Genomic DNA, 19,992 nt, shown 5'->3' with positions numbered 1-19,992 from the left:
CGTGGGACAGTGTCAAATGCTTTGCACAAGTCCAGGTAGATGACATCAGTTGCTCTTCCCTTATCCACCAACGCTGTAACCTCATTGTAAAAGGCCACCAAATTTGTCAGGCATGATTTGCTCCTAGTGAAGCCATGTTGGCTGTCATTGATCACCTCTTTATTTTCCATGTGCCCTAGCTTAGTTTCCAGGAGGATCTGCTCCATGATCTTGCCGGGCACAGAGGTGAGACTGACTGGCCTGTAGTTCCCTGGGTCTTCCTTTTTTCCTTTTTTTAAAAATGGGGGTTATGTTTCCCTTTTTCCAGTCAGCAGGAACTTCACTGAACTGCCATGACTTCTCAAATATGATGGACAGTGTCTTAGCCACTTCATCCACCAGTTTCCTCAGGACCCATAGATGCATCTCATCAGGTCCCATTGACTTGTGCACCTTCAGGTTCCTTAGATGGTCTCAAACCTGACCTCCTACAGTGGGTGGTTCTTCATTCTCCTAGTCCCAGCCTTTGCATTCTGCAACTTCGGTGGTGTGGCCGGAGCACTTGCCGCTGAAGACTGATGCAAAAAAGTCATTGAGTCCCTCAGCCTTCTCCATATCCTGGGTAACCGGGTCTCCTGTTTCTTTCTGGAGAGGGCCAACATTTTCCCTAGTCTTTCTTTTATCACCAACATACCTACAGAAGCTTTTCCTGTTGCCCTTGACATCCCTGGCCAGATTTATTTTTATCAGGGCTTTGGCCTTCCTAACCTAATCCCTGGCTGCTTGGACAGTTTCTCTGTATTCCTCCCAAGCTACCTGTCCTTGCTTCAACCCTCTGTAGGCTTCCTTTTTGTGTTTGAGCTTTTGTGTCCAGGAGCTCCTTGTTCATCCATGGAGGCCTCCTGGCGTTCTTACCTGACGTCCTCTTTGTTGGGATCCATCACTCCTGAGCTTGGAGGAGGTGATCCTTGAATATTAACCCGCTTTCTTGGGCCCCTCTTCCCTCCAGGGCTTTATCCCATTCTACTTTGCCAAGTAAAATGTAGTCAAATATTTGTATGAACAATTATCCATTCTGACCTGGATATAATTGTGACACAGTGTGGGAAGCAGTAGCCTGGCTCACCTGCAGGCAACCTTGCATCACAACTGTATTATTGCTGATGTGGGTGATTTAGGTACAAAAGACCTGTAGAATCTATGTTAGTGAAAGGACACATTTTTTTGGATGTCAGCTTGAAACAAATGTAGCCTAATATTTCCCCTGAATTGAGAAAATGGAGCAGTAATGCTAGCAGTTCTCCCTGAAAGTGAGTACAATTATGAGGCAATAAAAAGTGAAAAGCTTCATTAATGTTTCATCTCAAATGACTATTAGTTGCTTATGTTTATTTTGACTTAAATTACAGAGTTTAGAATTATTCAAGAAGGCTACTTATATGTTACAGCCTGATAACTTTGATTCAGAGTTTCTTTGTGTCACTGATCTTCTGCAGTGCTTATTGTGGGATTCTAAATATATCTAGAGAATTTAGTTAAAATAAGAAATTGTATTACACCTCCTTTTTTTAGGAAAACCCTTTTACCAAATTAGATTTGTTCCATAAATCCAGCAAAGACATAAAGAAAAAATGTCATACTGAGATACTTAATTTATTTTAATTAAAAGAAACTTTAATCTGAGCTCCAAGTGATAGAAGATACCTAAATACTGAGTCTCTGTAAAGACAAATCCTCCCTGAAAACTTGTTTTCCAGATCCTGCAAATGAAGTTCTTCCTTCTTTTTATCTTAAATATTATGTCTGGGGGCTGGTTTTGCCAGGACTGTGTTGAATTTTTTTTTAATAAAATAACTATGAATAGAGGTTTTCTGAAATAGAAAGGAGGAAAGTGAGGGACATTGGTAAAATATTTCAGGTCAGCAAAAGCTGAGATGAGGAGAGGGCTGACGGTAGGTATCCCAAGATCAAAGATACTTGTGTTTTCTGCTTTTTTCAGTGGTCTAGTATTTTAATAGTTACTGAATATTTGTTCCAACTACATGCCTTTACACTACCAGTCATTTAAAATGAAGATGTCAGAACTCAAGTTAAAATAATAATATGAAGCTGAAATAAACTAACAAAATCAAAATAATTAATTTTTAAAGCTGAAATTTATTTCTTGTCCCCAGGATTTTCTCTTATCTACATATAAACACTCACAGAATTTAGTTCTTACTTAATAAGGCCTTTTTTTTTTTCATTTAAACAATTAAACATGTTTTATTTGTTCATATTATAAACCTAGTAAAAACCTTTCACTTTGAACTTTTCCATTTTAAAACAAAACAATAATAAAAAATGCAGGTAGCTTAAATGCATCTACTTAAATGATCTTTTTAATCCTTTTGAAGACTGAGAAGTATGTCTTGCAATAGAAATTAAGTTGGAAGTGTCAGAGCAAGCAAATCTTAGACTTCATTGTTGCTGTGATGGCTTTTGGTGTTCTGGATAAGCTTCATTTACTGACTGCTGAGACAAGATTTCCACATTGTCTGTAATACCTGCCAATGTCAAAACCTTGAGAATAAGGTTGTTACTACTTCTTTGTCTTTTTCATAATGAAATTTGGAATAACACAAAAGGAATCACAGCACTCTGGCTTCCCTGAGGAAGACTGTCATATTGGTGGTTATAAAACTGATGCATTAAGACTGGCCTGAAGTAGAGCAAAGTTTGTAGCATGTTCTCAGGGACTGGTAAGAACTGCTTACTTTTTCCTTCTGCTGATGATTTTATGTGAATTATGCCTACTACCAACAAATTAATTAGGTCAGAAGGGATCTCTGTAGGTCATCTGGTCCAACCTCTAGAGCAAAGCAGGTCTAGCTTCAAGATTAGATCAGGTTGCTCAGGCCCTTGACCAGTAGAGCTTTGAAAATATCCAAAGATGGGGATCCCACAACCCATCTGGGCACCTGTTCCAGGGATTAACTACTCTCACTGTGAAGAACATTTTCCTTATACCCACTTGGAATTTCCCCCCTTGCAACTTGTGACCACTGCCTCTTGTCCTACCACTCTGAGAAGAGTTTGGGTCCATCTCTGTAACAATCCATTGCATAAGAGAAGGTGGTAATTAGGTAGATGTATAGCTTTCTTTTCTCCAGGTTGATAGAAAACAGCTCCCTTGGCTTCCCCTTGTGTGTGATGTGGTCCAGCCTGAACTAACTTGGTTCTGTCAGGCTCACTTCAGTTTCTTTATAGCATCCTCCTTCTACTGAGAAGTCCAAAACTGTACACAGAACTCAAGGGGGAGAGTTTGTTTGGTTTTTCTTTGCAAATTTTAGTGATAACTGTTCTGTTTGATTCAGCAAAACTGGTGTAGCAGCAGAGGAAGCAGAGTTCTTCATTATACTTAGGCACAAGCCTCCCTGAAGTCCTGTTAACAACGAACACGGAAACAGATGAAAAGTTCTCTGGCCATAAACTTTAAATAGAACAAATGATCTTCACTGGAAATTAAAACAAAATGTAGTCAAAAAAAACAACCACAATAAAACAACCTCAGTCTGCTTTCAACCTCTGCCTACTGTCAATGGGCTTTATACCACTATTTATATTGTCTCAGCTATTCAAGGACAAAGTACTGAATGATATTTTAAACTGTAGTAACTACCCATAAATTGTCTAGCTCTCACTTGAGGAATTTCTCACTTGAGGAATGTTAAGCAGTAGTAAACATAACCTATCTATCAATTTAAGTGGAATTGTTTGCATGAGTTATACTTCTGTACCACACCCTATATTTAGGAATTAGACATCTTTCAGGCATGAGGCAAGTACTTGAGTGACTGAAAATGCCAGTACATAACTCTTTAAGAACCATTTATTTAAATAGGGATCTAAAATGAATTTTTAAATGAAAAGCTAATTTCTCACTGTGTATATTTTTAAATTGACATTAATTATGTGTAAGTTAGAAAGTGCAAGTTAACTGATAACTAAGAAAATTCGAGGTGAAAAAAACACACGGTCTTGCTCTCCTTTAGCTACATTCATATTTGAGTCCATGCGAGAAAGAATTGTCCTATGCCTAATAAGTGATACAAAGTTGTACTGACAGCTTTTGCTTAGCAAGATTGTAAGAGAAGACACAGGATCTTTCTAATGTAACCACAAAACCAATAATCCACTGAAGCCCTGAGCCTAGTCTTGTTTTCCCCCAATAATATTAGTGAGTCTAATAAAAGATGTACCTCTCTCTAAATACCTGTTTTTTCTTATACTTCTACACCATCATAGTTTCAGCTACAGTGTTACAGCATTTGTTTATTCTTCCTCAGTGTTACTGGCTAAGTCCTTAGATGTAATGACCATTTCTTATTAACAGTTTTTTTTTACTGGACTCTGAGGATTTTTTTAATAACTGTCTTACCACTGATAAGGGAACTTTTAAAATATTGAACCCTTGCTATTTTAATCAGTGATTGTTTTGTTTGGGGGGTTTTTTTTCATCAGTTTCTCCAAGTCCAAAGGGCAGAAGAGAAAGTATGTTATAATTCATTTTTCATGAAACCAAAACTTATTTTCTTGAGCAAGCGTCATTACATAAGCTTTTGTATAACAGTACTTGGGTTATTAAGCAGTTTCAAGGTTGCGATGAAAGTGGAATAATTAAGGAACATTTACTTTGGCTTGCTGCTTTTTTTTATTGTCTCTTCTCCAAAACAAGAGAAGTATTAAAATCAAGAGTATTCCAAGTTAATTGAAAAAAATAATTTGTAGAATGTATGTTGGAAATTCATGAATTTCCAACAATAAAGAAGTATTTTGAGACTTCTTTACATGCAGAAATTCAGGCCAAAGACACTTGTCCATATTCAACGGATCTCGTTGTTCACAGGTACGAAATCCAACATGTCAGACTTACTGCTCATGCACGTGACAACTTTTTCCTTTACACATTTAAGTTGGTCCATATTTTCCAGAGAGGAACATGGCATACCTGGTTGCAAAGCAGTAGAAGCAAAACTGAAACAACAAATTATTTGTTGACAACTGACTTTTTTATATCTATTTTTCTTTATATGTCCATTTGAAAGCTAACCCTAAATATTTTTGTAGGTAAAATTGATACTCATTTTACTATGTAAAGATTGCTTTATGTGACATGTGATGAATAGCACTTTCTCTTCCTTTTATAAAAGCTAAATCTATCACAAATTGTTACAAACATATGCCTGTATGTTTTAGTTTGTAATGAAAATGAACTCTCTGAATTTCCTAACACAGTGAAACAAATGCACAAATTTGAACAAGTTTTAGTCATTGTAATTTAAAAACTTATTTTTCTTTCTGAGTTTAGTGTTACTAAAAAAAAAAGAAGGCCCTCCAGTAACTCTGACGAACATAACAGGAGTAACTTTGCTAAAATATACCGGAGACAGATTTCTACATCAACATTTTAGCTAATCTGTCTGGAAGTAGTCCATGAACTTCTGAACAGGGAGCTATACAATGTTGCATAAGTTCATGAAAGATCTTTTCAGCAAAACTTCTTCTTGGATTATGTGTCTTTGATGTGTTTTGTTTGAAGTAGTAAAGAGACAATTTATTCAACCAAGTGTGTCCTTAACCATGCCAAAACTCAGCTTCCTGGGAGAAAAAAAATGCAAAGTTCTGGATATTCTGATAACACTGAGGAGGCATAACTGAAAATATCCTTTTAGTGTACGATTTGTAGGTATGCATATTTTAAGGTCTTCACAAAACTAACATCAATAACCATGTCACCCTGTGTGCTTTCAAATACTAAGTTTAACAAAGGTTTGGATTTTTGCTCAGAGAATCTGAAGAGCCAAGGTGCGGACTTTGCCTGGATGAACTGACATCTTGCAAAGTAATTTTGCAGAATAGGCAGAAAAGAGCTGCTGATTCTTTACTGCTTTTGCCAGTAGATAATCAGTTCCACTACTGACAGCTTTAATTTGCAGATGAGAATCTTCAAAGATACTTTTGGTGGATGCTGTTTAGAAAATACACTCTCTTCTTGTCATCTTATAATTGGTGTTGCCAATTCTTTTAGGTACCTGTTGCAATTACATTTCATGATGAAAAGGAGAACGTGTATATTTTCTGCTCACTATGCTTAACTGTAGGAGTTTCGATAAGGCCAAATGCCGGGTGCTGCACTTGGGCCACAACAAGCCCCAGCAGCGCTACAGGCTTGGGGAGGAGTGGCTGGAGAGCTGCCAGTCAGAGAGGGACCTGGGGGTGTTGATTGACAGCCGGCTGAACATGAGCCAGCAGTGTGCCCAGGTGGCCAAGAAGGCCAATGGCATCCTGGCTTGCATCAGAAATAGCATGGCCAGCAGGCACAGGGAAGTGACCTTACCCCTGTACTCGGCACTGGTGAGGCCACACCTCGATTACTGTGTTCAGTTTTGGGCCCCTCACTACAAAAAGGACATTGAATCACTCGAGCATGTCCAGAGAAGGGCAATGAAGCTGGTGAAGGGTCTGGAGCACATGTCGTATGAGGAGCGGCTGAGGGAACTGGGGTTGTTTAGTCTGGAGAAGAGGAGGCTGAGGGGAGACCTCATCGCCCTCTACAACTACCTGAAAGGAGGTTGCAGAGAGCTGGGGATGAGTCTCTTTAACCAAGTAACAAGCAATAAGTCAAGAGGTAATGGCCTCAAGTTGCACCAGGGAAGGTTTAGACTGGATATTAGGAAGCATTTCTTTACAGAATGGGTTGTTAGGTGTTGGAATGGGCTGCCCAGGGAGGTGGTGGAATCCCCATTCCTGGAGGTGTTTAAGAGTCGGGTAGACATAGCACTGAGGGATATGGTGTAGTTGGGCACTGTCAGTGTTAGGTTAATGGTTGGACTAGATGATCTTCAAGGTCTTTTCCAACCTAGACGATTCTGTGATTCTGTGATTCTTAGCATCTGAGACGTCCTTGACTTTGTCAATGGTAATTCTGCAGTGTAGTTTGTTGCTGGTTTTTAAATAATATTTTATGGGTAACTAAAGGATTATGAAGCTTTCTATGTTTTTATTTTCCTAAAGGGATTGTGCATCTTAAGTTGAAAACAGTAAGTACGTATCTTAAACTTCCTGAGCATTTAGTAAATAAATATTGGTTTAATTGATTTATTGACTGATTAGGTATTGGTCCACCTACATATATTGTTACCATTTCATTGTAAAACTCCTTGGGACAGTGAATGAAAATTAGATTGATGAAGTTCGGTATTTATTTTTGACTTGAAGTTTGAGATTTGTTCTATCATAAACATATATGTGTACACATAAGCTTTAGTTCTGTTCAGTTCATAAATTTAATTCTTTGTGAACAATCTGATAATGCTAGAGACTTTTCAGTGTGTCTTCCCATCCATTCTTTTCAGGAGGTGAGATCATAGTCTTCAGCTTGCTTCTAAGCCAAAGCTGCTCTGTTAGTCCTGCTTGAATTCCTAGTCCCTTTTCTTTTATAAAGGTGATTTTCTTCTTAGACTTAAAGGGAATTTATTCTCCATCCTGTCTTTGTGGGGTTGTGCTTCACTCTTAGGAGGCTTACTGACAGTTTCACTGGTATTATTGATAGTCCTCCTTCCTTACAGGCTTCCTTAGCAGCTCAAGCAGGCTTTTCTTAAATTGGCTGGTTGTTAGTTTTAATACACTCTGAATGAAAGAAATGAGCGCTGTAACTATGGACAGGATGCAACTAATTGTACACACATACACAAAAAAAGAAGATTGACCTTCATCGGGGATTTTAAAGTGGAACTCAACTGTGGAATCATAAGCAGCACTTTCATAGTGCATCTATGCAATGCAATATTAATATTACCTATAATTACACTGGACTGTGAGAATGCATTATTGACATCGATATGTTCACGTTTTCTGAACTTTCAATGTTTTCTGGAAAACTGTTCAGACCTGTGCTGATGCACTGCAATAAATATAATAAATCTATGAATCAAATAACACAAAGAAAACTCACTGACTTTTGTAGCTGTTTTGACAGCATATCATATATGAAATTTTATCTTATGTTTACATGTGTGGTAATCCTAATCAACAGCTTTTTGTGAAGTACAGGGACCTCAAGTTAATAGTTTGCAGCCACACCTTTACGACTTCTTTAGACACATTGCAAAACACACCTTTCTGCAGGAGCCATGTCACAGTAATATGTGTACACCTTTAAAGGAGAGAAGGAGTAAGAAAACTTGACAACCCAAAATGCTAGATCTAGAAGAGCCAACAAGCAGACGTAAAACCAGAAGAGCAACTGTATTGGGTCAGACCAAAGTTCTGTTTAACTCAGTATGTTCTCTCTCACAGGGACTAACAGTCAATGCTCAGGGGGAAAAAAAACCCAGTTGTAAGCACGTAGAGCTACTTCCCCCAAGTATTCTGTTAGCCTCTAGTTGCTTGTAGTTTAGGGACTTTCTGATTTCTCTGTGTTTAGTAGCCCTGAGATTATTTTTTTTCATGAATTAGTCCAGTCTCTACTGAAGCCCATGTGAACTTTTAGCATCCAAAACATCCCATTGCAAGGAGTTTCACAGCTTAACTCCGTTTTGCATGAAGAATCATTTCCTCTTGCTTGTTTTGAATCTGCCATCTCTGAGCTTCTTTTGATACCCCCTACCTTCTAACAACTCATTACTGTCTTCAGCATTCACATACTGTTACAGTGGGCGCTAGAAATTCCTAAGATAGATGAATGAGGTGTTTTGTAATAATAATTGTTTGGATTTTTAACATCTGGAATCTAAAATATATATATACTCTGTCTTTGCGTGTTTTGGTCTTTGGGAGCAGATGTTCAGTGTAGTTCCTTTCAGCATGTTTCTGTTTTTGTCTCTGACATCCTACTGTAATGGATTAAAATAAGCAATTTGGCAACTACTCAGGCCTTTAAATAAACTTTAATATGTTGGAGAACCATTGCATCTCTTGTGGCGCCAGACCAGCAGCTATCTATACATGGTTCTTTTTCTCTTATACAAGGGTTGTTTGCCCCCTTTTTATTTTTTAAAATCTTAGCATATTTATCACTTTTTCAATAAACAAAATGCATGAGAATAATTTTCATTTTTTCTCTTTTTTTTTTAGCAAAATTAGTAGGTCTTTAAGCATAGTAAATCAAATCCAAAGTAGATTTTGCTTCTGATATCTCATTATCAAGAAAATAATTATTTCTTGATTACTTTATTTGTTTTCAAAAACTCCCTTCATATATTTTGTCAGGAGATGCTGGAAGTGTGGTACAACAATTTTGAGATGGATGAATCCAGGGAACATTTTGTAATTGACAGCTACTGAAAGAAAAAAGCTTGACAGTCTTATCTGATTTATTTGTCATATATCCTGTCAACTATAGACACTCATGAGTTCTGGTTTGTTTGGCTATCTGAATATTACAGTCAGTAACTGATTTCATCACTATTTAATTTGTGATTCTAATAATTTTTGATAATTTTATTCAGGCTTTTTTTTCTTTTGCAGACAAGTGAAAATTCAAAATAACTATGTCTTCCATCATTTTTACCTCATTGTTTATAGCCAGTGTGAAGTATAAAATCTTAGAGCATCTAAAATATTTTTCAAGTTCAGGGCAGTTCACAATAATTAAGAAGAAATGGAATTAGAAATGTGGAAATAGATTTTTAATATTTTTGTCTTGAGACAGAGCTGTACAAGGGAAATGCATGATAGTCAACTGTGAGTATCAATATAAATTTTAAACATTTGATGCCTGAAATTTTACTTTTAATATCAAGGGAAAAATGAAATGTATTTATATTTCAGACATCAGCACATCAAAGGGGTCTCACTTGAAAAAAATATGACTGTCTTCATAAATAGTGCAAGAAATTTTGCCATGTATTAATAAGAAAAAAATGCTATATTTGCATGTAAACCAGTAGCGGAATCTATATCACCATAATTTATGGGACTGCTTTTTGTTCATTGCATTAAAAGCCCTCTCCTTTAGAACAAAATCAGGACCAAAAATCTCGAAATATATTGAGTCACAACTTGAAAACTGTTTAGTCAGCCATGGCTCCTGAGCTCTATGTCAGCTGCAGCTGAGTCCCATGTTTCCTCCACAGTGTGCAGCTATACCACTGTCATTAAGCTGATCTGCTGTTTGGTGGAAATCAGGTGGAGGTTAACATTGAGAGTGTGGTGAATTGGAGAAAGTTATTTGCACTAGACTTTTGTTAGGCACTTCTGCAAGTAGAAGAAAGAGGTGTGAAAAAAAGATGACTGAGTCTGAATATAATTTCAAGTTATACCATTGCATAGCTATTGCTGTTCCACAGAAGCTTCTTATACAGACACAGTTCTAACAGAAAAGTTTTTTACCTATGTAGTTTCATGTGTTTTCATAGTAAATGAAGATTTTACTACACTGATATAAGCACGGGTTCTCCTGCATACCTTTATCCAAGCTAGGAGTAGTCTGATAGTTTAATATAGTAGTATTCTCAGAATAAAAAAAGACTCCTGGTATAACTGTATGCTTACCTGAGTTTATGTTTGCAGTTAATGAAGTTGTATGTGAAATATTTCTAGATTCTTTAGCTGTAATGTACCAATGGTCGCAATTCCTAACGTCTAGTCTTTTAAGAGACAAAATATCATCCTTGCAAAAAATCATCCACCAAAGGAACAAGTATACAAAGGTAATATAAATAGTGATAAATATGATCAACTAATATTGAATAATGGGGTAAGTCAAGGCATCAAAAAGTCCTTGAGTTCTAGATAGTTTAAATTCTGTTGAATCTAGAATACTTACCTTAGAGTATATTCTTGTATTACTGAAGACAGCTGCTATATAATTAAGAATTATTTACTTTGGTTCTACACAAAGTTAATAATGGAAAATATGTTACACCTTATATATTAATTATCTCCCCATTTTTTTATTCTATAGTGTTTTGGCAGGATATAATGGTACTATCTTTGCATATGGTCAGACAGGCAGTGGGAAAACTTTTACCATCACAGGAGGAGCAGAACGTTACAGTGATCGAGGCATCATTCCCAGGACTCTATCTTATATTTTTGATCAATTGCAGAAGGTATGGAACATTGTTTTCTGTTTATTTTTAATATCTGATTTACAAATACTTAACTATATTGCAGAAGGCTGTTTTTATAATAGTGTTAGAGGAAGCCCTAAAATTAATGCTGAAGAAAATATCTAACTTGACATGATACTTTATGCAATACATTGGTAATAGTTTTGGTTACCTGGTTTGTTGCAGTAGACCAAAAATAATGGACATCATTTGAGGGTTTTTTTGTAGTTTTAAAAACCATGCTATTTTCAGTTGGTGCAATGCACATTCAGATCACATAATTGGTTCTCCTTAACACTTACATCAACTCCACCCTCATTTTGTGTTGTATGCCTTGCATCACACATCTCATACAAAAATTGCTTTCACTCTTCATAAGTTACCTGATTTCTTTGTGCTAGACTGATACTCTAAAAAACCCCAACCAATCCATAAAATAGTGAAATTAATATTGTTTTAAAATATTCAGATATTTATTTTACCTAATGCCTTTATTTTACCTGTTACTTATTAGCTAGACTATATTATAGAATGATAATGCTAAATACATCTAATTAGGATGAAAAGCAATTTTTAAAGTCACTAATGCAAATCCTTTAAGTATTTGAAAGAAAATACTTATCCATATTAATTTTCCTTCTCTACTGTTTTCCTGTTAACTTTATGCACTTGTATGGAATGTTTTAATGTGTATATGGTATTAGTAATAAAAGTCTGATTCACTGGATATAGTTGGATAGAAACATTGTTAGGCACATTTCTTAACAAAATTACACATATATAACATATGGACAGGTAAAGATGTAAATAGCAAAATGTCACAAATGTTGTTTATTATTATCATCAGTATTGCTGTTATTAATTATTCCTCATGCATTCTTCCTAAAAGGAAGAAAAAAAATTTTAAAAATCCCTTGGTCTGTTTTTAAAACAGTATCAGTACCTAAACACTAGTTAACAGTGACTGGAAAAATACTTTCAAAGCTAGTAAACTGTATTCTGAAAACCAGTTTTGCATGTGCTTTGTTTCTGAAACTTCTAATGGAGAAATAGTCACTACACCCATATAAATCCTGACTTGGCTTCACCAAACATTTGGGCAGTAGTAAATAATGCCACGTATGATTTCTCTGTCTCTTCACTTTTTCCTCATCTTAGAGTATTTCTGAGTCTTACAGTTCTGTCCCAACTATTTCTTAGTGCTTTCCAGTTAATTTTTTTAATACTGCACAAAAGATTTTCCTGTCACTGACAGATCATTGCAACTGCTGTTTGAATACTGGTTTTGACATAGCTTGTAGGGCAAAACACATCACTCCAGTGTGGTAACTGACCTAAACCAAAGAGCTATAAAATTACTTTTTAGGTGAATCTAGTGATGTAAAAATGAATAGTATATTTCAACAACTCTAGCTGTGCCCAGGAGAAGTAGGGAGGGAAACAATACAAAGTCTTAAAATAGTTTTGTGATTGTAAAAAGAAAAATACCTTGCAGAAATCATACGTGTAATTGTTGCACTTACAAATCAGTCAGATCATTGTACCCCACTGAATTTGAAGTGTTATACTCTTTTACTTTGAATCAGAAAATAATTTGATATTGCTTCCTGTGCAAAAAAAAAAAAAAAAACACATCATGCCTGGCAGAAAGAGGATTGGCAGAATTTGGACGAAGGAGAAAACTGACTGCAATTTAATTGTATGGTTCTTCTGGATCTACTGTGCCCCCCCCAAAACACCCAAAATTTAATTTGGCAGCTTATTTATTTTATGTACAGAAAACATGGCATTAATTCAGTTTTACAGAAGGTAATAGTGACATTTAAAATACTACAAGTACCCTGTAATGTCTCAACATCTAAGAGCAATGATAGAAACAGAATAAATATGAATATAAAAAACCCCCAACTTTAAAAGTCTTACCACACCTGAAATGTTCCTTATTATCTACTTACACTAGTTTTTCTAATAAGTAAATTATAATTGTCAACTGAAATGCTTCAGAAACTCAAATAAGATGTCAGCAACAAAATTTCTCATCGAATAGAGAAGTTAATTTTAAGTTAGTCGTTCCGAATCATAAGTTTTCTGACTGACCTGCAGCCTATAGGTTGGAAAGAAAGCTTAAGTAACATGTTCTACTTTTTGCCACATATAAGAGGATGGTGAGAAACAACAACAACTAGTTGATGATACAGTGACTGGCATTCCAGCTCTGGGGGGATGCGTGTGTATATGTGTTAGGTTATAATTAAAATATTGTAGAATTATTTCACTTTGACATTTGTATGCAATGAAACGAGTCAATAAGTGAAAGCATGCACCAGAGTAAGCACACTGATGATTGTTCATTATGTTTATGAGAAATTTAATTTTCTTTTAGTATCTGTAATACTGATATGAGTGAATACAGTCAGTTGTTCTGGTGCTTTCATAACTATAGGGGGCAAAAGTGAAAAGAGGAAGAGAGAAGTCTAGTGTAATATGTTTTGTCTCTTCATTTATTCCATTAGGCCATTTAAGATTAATATTCACATTTTAATGAAGCTATTTAATTAAACAAATTTAAATATTATTTGACAGTAACATCAATCGTTACTTTTATACTCTGTCATTCATCTAATACAGGGTACCAGTTTATACTCATAAGGCTATATGTCTCAGTGACAGGAACATGCCCTGTCTGAATAAGGGTTAACAATATTAAGTAATTACCTTGGCTCTTTCAAAGTATGGCTTTGGCAGATAAATGTACACAGCATATTGCAGGTGCACAAACGCTTACTCTTATGGGAATGGAAATGAAAAAAAAAAACCCACATGATCCTGTTGCCTTAGACCTTCTGCTGCACTCACACAACCCCATGGAGGACTTTTGTTGTGGACAGTGAACAGGTTGATCTTGCAGTTGCCAGCAACATACAGTGTCAACACACCAACATTCTTTTCTAGTGCTAATTATGTAATAAAACCAAAATAGGATGAAAAATAACTAGTTTATTTGCCACCTTCTCAGCACATAGTTTCTACAAAACTAAAAATGTTTGTGTTTCCATTTTTAGACTGGGTTTTGGATCAAAAGCTCTACTTAGTTAAGCATATAGGGATATTTCTGTCTGTCTGCTTTCAAATATTTGTGGTTGTGTCATACATTCTCTCTCTTGGTGCATCTTAAAACATGTCTTCTTGGTGTTTTATCTTTCCACCTGCCTTTATTGTTTCACTTCTTTTTATCTACAACTGTGCTTTGGAAAGGGCTGACATAGCAGAGAAAAGTCATCTGCCTCCTAACCCTAAGTGGGATGGAACAGGAGAAAGTGAATTCAGGGGCACAAAATACAAGGCTTCTGAATCTCTTACTTGTGCTGAGACAGTGCAGTTTGAAACCAAGGAAGCAAAACTTTTTACCCCAAAAGAGAAGCAAATCAAGCCTTTTGTTTTTAATAACATCTCTTTTTAATTTATTGGTCAGAAATTCTCCTATTTGCACAGCTTCCTGTTTGAACACTTCCTTACTACATTTTTTCCATCTGTTGTGTATCTATTTAAATGGTGTCCCTTGAAATGGTGAACTGTCATTATCAATTAAAAAAACATTGGAAATAACTATTCAATGAAAATGAAAAGTTTGTATCTCAAAGTATTTTGCAAAACAACTGTAGTGGATTGGATTATTAAACTGCTACTGTGAGTCTGATATGAGTGCTTTTACTGTGGCTTCATCAGCTGAAAAGAAGTGACTAATTTTCCTTTATTTTTGAAATCATAGCCCATTATTTTGAGGTTTATGTTGTTTGGATTTGGCTTTGGGGCAGGAGAAAATTATGTCTGCAAAACCCAGTTGTGTTAAGTTACATGTTGGCAAGGTATTATACAAAAAAAAGAGGATTACAGAGAACAGCTGACATCATATACAGCACTTAAATGTTATGATGAAGAGAGTGGAAAGCAGTATGTCACTGATGTTGCTAAATAAAATTTTTGATTTATTTTTGTTGTTGTTCTTTATTTTTTTTAAGCATAGTCTTTCTATCCATAATATGAGGGTTTACCTCTTTATAATAACATTCTTTTTTTGTCATAGAAGAGAAAAATGGCATGTTGCATGGTTCTGTAAGCAGGCTGCCATGTTCTAAATGTATACAGACTTTTCTACATATAAGGAACCAATCAAAAACCCCAGACTAAACTCATGGGCATAGTGGGTTTTGGGGGAGTTTTGGTTTGGGTTTGTGTGTGTGTGTTTTGGTTGGGGCTTTTTTGTTGTTTTTTTTCTTTTTCTTCTTGAGCCTTTATACATATGATAACAGAAAATATAAAAGCATCACAAATTGCAAATGTAAAGCATAGCCAGGAAAAGAAAAAGAAACAGAGTGAGGAAGTAACGTAAAAGCTGTAGTGATAATTTGTCCTCTGATCTAGCTCTGACTTCTCTTTATAGCTCTTCCTTTTTTCTATTTTTTTTCCTTTTCTTATCCAGGATAGCAGTAAAGTGTATACAACTCACGTTTCCTACTTAGAAATCTACAATGAATGTGGTTATGATCTGCTGGACTCAAGACACGAGGCCTCCAGATTGGAAGATATGCCGTAAGTAATAAAACTACAGAGAATCATCAAAACCAACAACAGAAATCATTTTCATATGCCCTGTTACATTGTTTGGGGACATTTTTGAAACTGTGCTACTGTTCTCAGTGTTAATTAACTCAAAATACTTTGTTTTCTCAATTTTATCATTGTCTAAATTTTCTCTTATTTTGTATGTATGGAGGCTAGAGAAACTAGATGCGAGTGACTGAGGGTGAAAGTATTAAAAATTTATATTCATATTATGCAGAAGAGATCTATTGCAGCCACTGGAAACAAAAGAGAAGGTATACTTGTTTTTCTCATGACAGCCTGTGTCTTTATATGGTAGGCACGTCTGTGTGTGTGGCAGAGACACATGTAACAGGCAGTATTTCCTTGCAACAGTAGGGAGAAAAACTCCCTCCTGCTTCTTGGACTTTTTCTTTCAATTATTTAATAATTATTTTTCTATAATAAGCAATTATGAAATAAGGTAAGTAACAGATAGAAACTCCACAAGGAACTCCAAAGGACAATATATTTACTTCATAATGGATGATTGTTATCATAGTTTTCATTCATGAGACATTAGCACCTACTGATACTTGGAGAAGGGTAGTGAATAAAGATTTGTAGGTCATGAACTTGCAAACCTGGTGAAGTTAAAGATCTTATAATTTATAGGAAATCCAAATCATAGTTTCTAAATTGCTTCTGAAATACTAGTTTATAATCTGTGTTACTGTTAAAATAACTCAGCAAATGGTAAATATGTATAAGTAAGTGAGTTGTTGACTCCTTGGATTTGCAGATGGCATGAAATAATGCTGGGAACCATACACTGTCTCACTCAACATGGTGGTGACTGAAACATGTACATAGCAAGTAAATCACTGCTGATATGAGAGTAGGAAACATACTGGAAACTGCTAATGGAGCAATAATGGAAAATCAATAGGATTTTATCTCAAAATAGCTAATTATGTTATTAACATATTAAACCCATTTTATTTATTTTAAAAAAATCCAAGTTGTTTTAAAATATAGTTTTAGTTTTCTACATGATATGTGGTATCTAGGATATATATCTATAAAAATACTTTCAAGACTGATCTTTATAAAATGAGTCTACAGATAAGGAAGGCAGCAGACAAACTCGAAGTATGAGACTGGGCTGTAAGTTGGTCTCATTCCTTTGCTTTCTTCATCTGTAACATGGAACTAAATTTTATCCCTTTATGACACATTGGTGCTGTAAGGACTGTATGTATTTACTGATGTTTTTCATAGTAAAGTTTAGGAATTTGATTTATTATCTGTTTCCTGTGCTATGCAGAGAAGAATTTTAAATGATACACTAATTTTCATAGTAATCTAATTTTTGTGGTCATTTTTACAGGTGCAGGTTTTTTTGCTGTTGTGTGTAAAAAACAGTCTGTTGTACTTTTATTCAGCTATTAAAATTAATGCTATTAAGTTATTCAAGGTTATTAAATTATTAATTTCATTTATTCATTTGCAATATTTTATTTGAACTCATTCCATTTATTCATTTTATTAAATTGAATTTATTCAATTGTATTAAATTGAATTTTATTAATTTAATTGCAACTTTATTTGAAACAGTTATTTGGGGGTCATATGCCCCGGAAAATATGTCACTTTTTAAAACTAGGTTCTGAATGTTTACTAATAATCATTAATTTTAGAAGCTTGAAATTGGTTTATGTATGGTCCTTCAATTAAGCTAAAGAATGACTCCTTGATTTGTATTAGTCTATTTTTAAAAAGTAAAAGTTCACAGATAATTTGGTTGTGAATTAGGGATAAAGCATACTGGGATAATCATAATTACCTGTAAACTTATATAGTGTATAGTATTGCAGGATGGGTTTTAGACAGATAATAAATTTTTCTCTTCAAAGTAACTAATCTTAATAAGTGCCTAATGGTTTTAGTGTACATGGTCATTAGTGTTTTCAGTACATTATTTGTAAAAAAAATAAATGTATTGTACACTAAAACTATACCTTCACCACTCATATTTAGCATTGTATAAGAGTATTTAAATAATAATTTTTTTATTATTATTTTTTAAGATAGTAATTTGGGGATTCAAACTTTAAAAATATATAGTGTCATTCTGAGCTAAAAAGGGAGTACAAATTGCAGGAAAGGGTAGTTGAATGATTAGCTATATTTTAGCTACTTGGTTAATTTTTGTAAATGACTAAGTAAGTAGTAGTTACACGTAAGTAAATCGTAATCACATATTTTAAAATATATCAGGTTCTTAAGACCTCTTAAGATTTTAGCAGTAGTAAACAAAATACAGAATAATCTAAATCCTCAGGTTTGTTTGAAAGCATCTATTTAATGAGAATATTAAAAAGAACTTGCATTTTTTCATACTTTAAAAGGGTCATATTATGTATAGTTTTCCTGTTGAACTCCACAGTGGATCATCAAGGTTTCAAGCACCATACAAAGCCAAATGCAGGTTTTCTATGCTTGGGTAAATATTAGTAGTCTTTGCGTATATTCTCCCAAGTATACAGAATGGACAAGAAAAGCGTTGAAGAAATGTGTCATTTTAGAAAAGTAAGCAAAAGATTAGTTACCCTTGTAAAGTATGCAGATCGTTTTGGAACAGTATTTTTATCCATATTCCTTCAAAGGAAGGGGATGCAGTTTTAATCAAAGATACGTACTTCCGCTTAACAAACTCTGTAAATGACTTTACGTTATCAGTTCAGTGGAAGGAATAAACATCGAGTGATGGCGTTCAGGTAATAGAAGTTATGAAAAGTGCACAACAGAATTGGTAGTGCTTGAAAAATGAGACATTAAAATTGTATTTGATGTTTATTGCAAAATGAATGATAAAAATTTTTTAAATTACCCAATGCATCTAATCATTGCATGATTAGATTTGGGATCTCAGCTCCTGAAGTCAAGGTTTTGTGTGTAGCCATACATTGTATATTCTGTAGACTGTTAAATTTTCATCTTCATACTGCTTAATCATTTCATGGAAATCTGCCAGATGAGAAGGGAAGAGGCTCTCACCAAAAATCACTACTCTTCTGGAAATAAATTCCTGACAAATGTGTGCATGTAGTTCATACATTTATATAGATAATCTCTCTCTCTCTTTTTCAGTGTTCTGAGAATTTTTCAGTGTTCTGAGAATTACCACTGTTTTAACATTTCTATGGCTAATAATATTAGCTCACTCTTTTCATGTGAAATACATTCTTTCAAATCATGAAGCAGATCCTTCTGGAAACTAACCTAGGGCAATGGAAAATAAGGAGGTGATTAGTGACAGCCAACATGGCTTCACTAAGGGCAAATCGTGCCTGACAAATTTGGTGGCCTTCTATGACAGGGTTACAGCATTGGTGGACAAGGGAAGAAAAACTGATGTCATCTACCCGGACTTGTGCAAAGCATTTGACACTGTTCCACGTGCCATCCTTGTCTCTAAATTGGAAAGATACAGATTTGGTGGATGGACCACTCAGTGGATAAGGAATTGGCTGGATGGTCGCACTCAAAGAGTTGTGGTCAATGGCTCCATGTCCAAGTGGAGAGCAATGATGAGTGGCATTCCTCAGGGGTTGGTGCTGGGACTGGCGCTATTTAACATCTTTGTTGGCGACATGGACAGTGGGATGCAGTGCACCCTCAGCAAGTTTGCCGATGACACCAAGCTGTGTGGTGTTGTTGGCACGCTGGAGGGAAGGGATGTCATCCAGAGGGACCTGGACAGGCTTGAGAGGTGGGCCCACTCGAACCTCATGAAGTTCAACAAGGCCAAGGGCAAGGTCCTGCTCATGGGTCAGGGCAATCCCAAGCATGAACACAGGCTGGGAGATGAGTGAAATGAGAGCAGTCCTGTGGAGAAGAACTTGGGGGTATTAGTGGATGGAAAACTGACTATGAGCCAGCAATGTGTGCTTGCAGCCCAGAAAGCCAACCGTATCCTGGATGCATCAAGAGAAGTGTGACCAGCAGATCAAGGGAGGTGATTCTCCCCCTCTACTTCACTCTCCTGAGACCCCACCTGGAGTCCTGTGTCCTGCTCTGGGGCCCCCAGCATAGAAAGGACATGGATCTGCTCAAGCAAGTGCAGAGGAGGGCCATGAAGATGATTGGGGGGCTGGAGCACCTCCCTTATGAGGACAGGCTGAGAGAGTTGGGGTTGTTCAGCCTGGAGAAGAGAAGTCTCTGGGGAGACCTTATAGCAGCCTTCCAGGACTTAAAGGGGGCTACAGGAAAGATGGGGAGGGACTCTTTATCAGGGAGAGTAGTGATAGGATGAGGGGAAGTTTTTAAACTG

The 19,992-nt window shown here is 35.7% G+C and overlaps 1 protein-coding gene across 1 annotated transcript in view; it reads left to right on the top strand.

Moving 5' to 3' along the window:
• The window catches only part of KIF6 (kinesin family member 6), a 172,326-nt gene that overhangs the window by 8,784 nt on the left and 143,550 nt on the right, over positions 1-19,992 (top strand). Inside the window, exons 4-5 of the mRNA XM_074863494.1 lie at positions 10,928-11,075; positions 15,556-15,665. Coding sequence (XP_074719595.1) covers positions 10,928-11,075; positions 15,556-15,665 — 258 coding nt within the window. The remainder of the gene's footprint in view (positions 1-10,927; positions 11,076-15,555; positions 15,666-19,992) is intronic.

Source organism: Strix uralensis, chromosome 3 (genome assembly GCF_047716275.1).
Source record: "Strix uralensis isolate ZFMK-TIS-50842 chromosome 3, bStrUra1, whole genome shotgun sequence".
Taxonomy (NCBI): Eukaryota; Metazoa; Chordata; class Aves; order Strigiformes; family Strigidae; genus Strix; species Strix uralensis.
The sequence above is the reverse complement of the archived record's forward strand: the minus strand, read 5'-3'. Positions and strand labels throughout refer to the sequence as shown.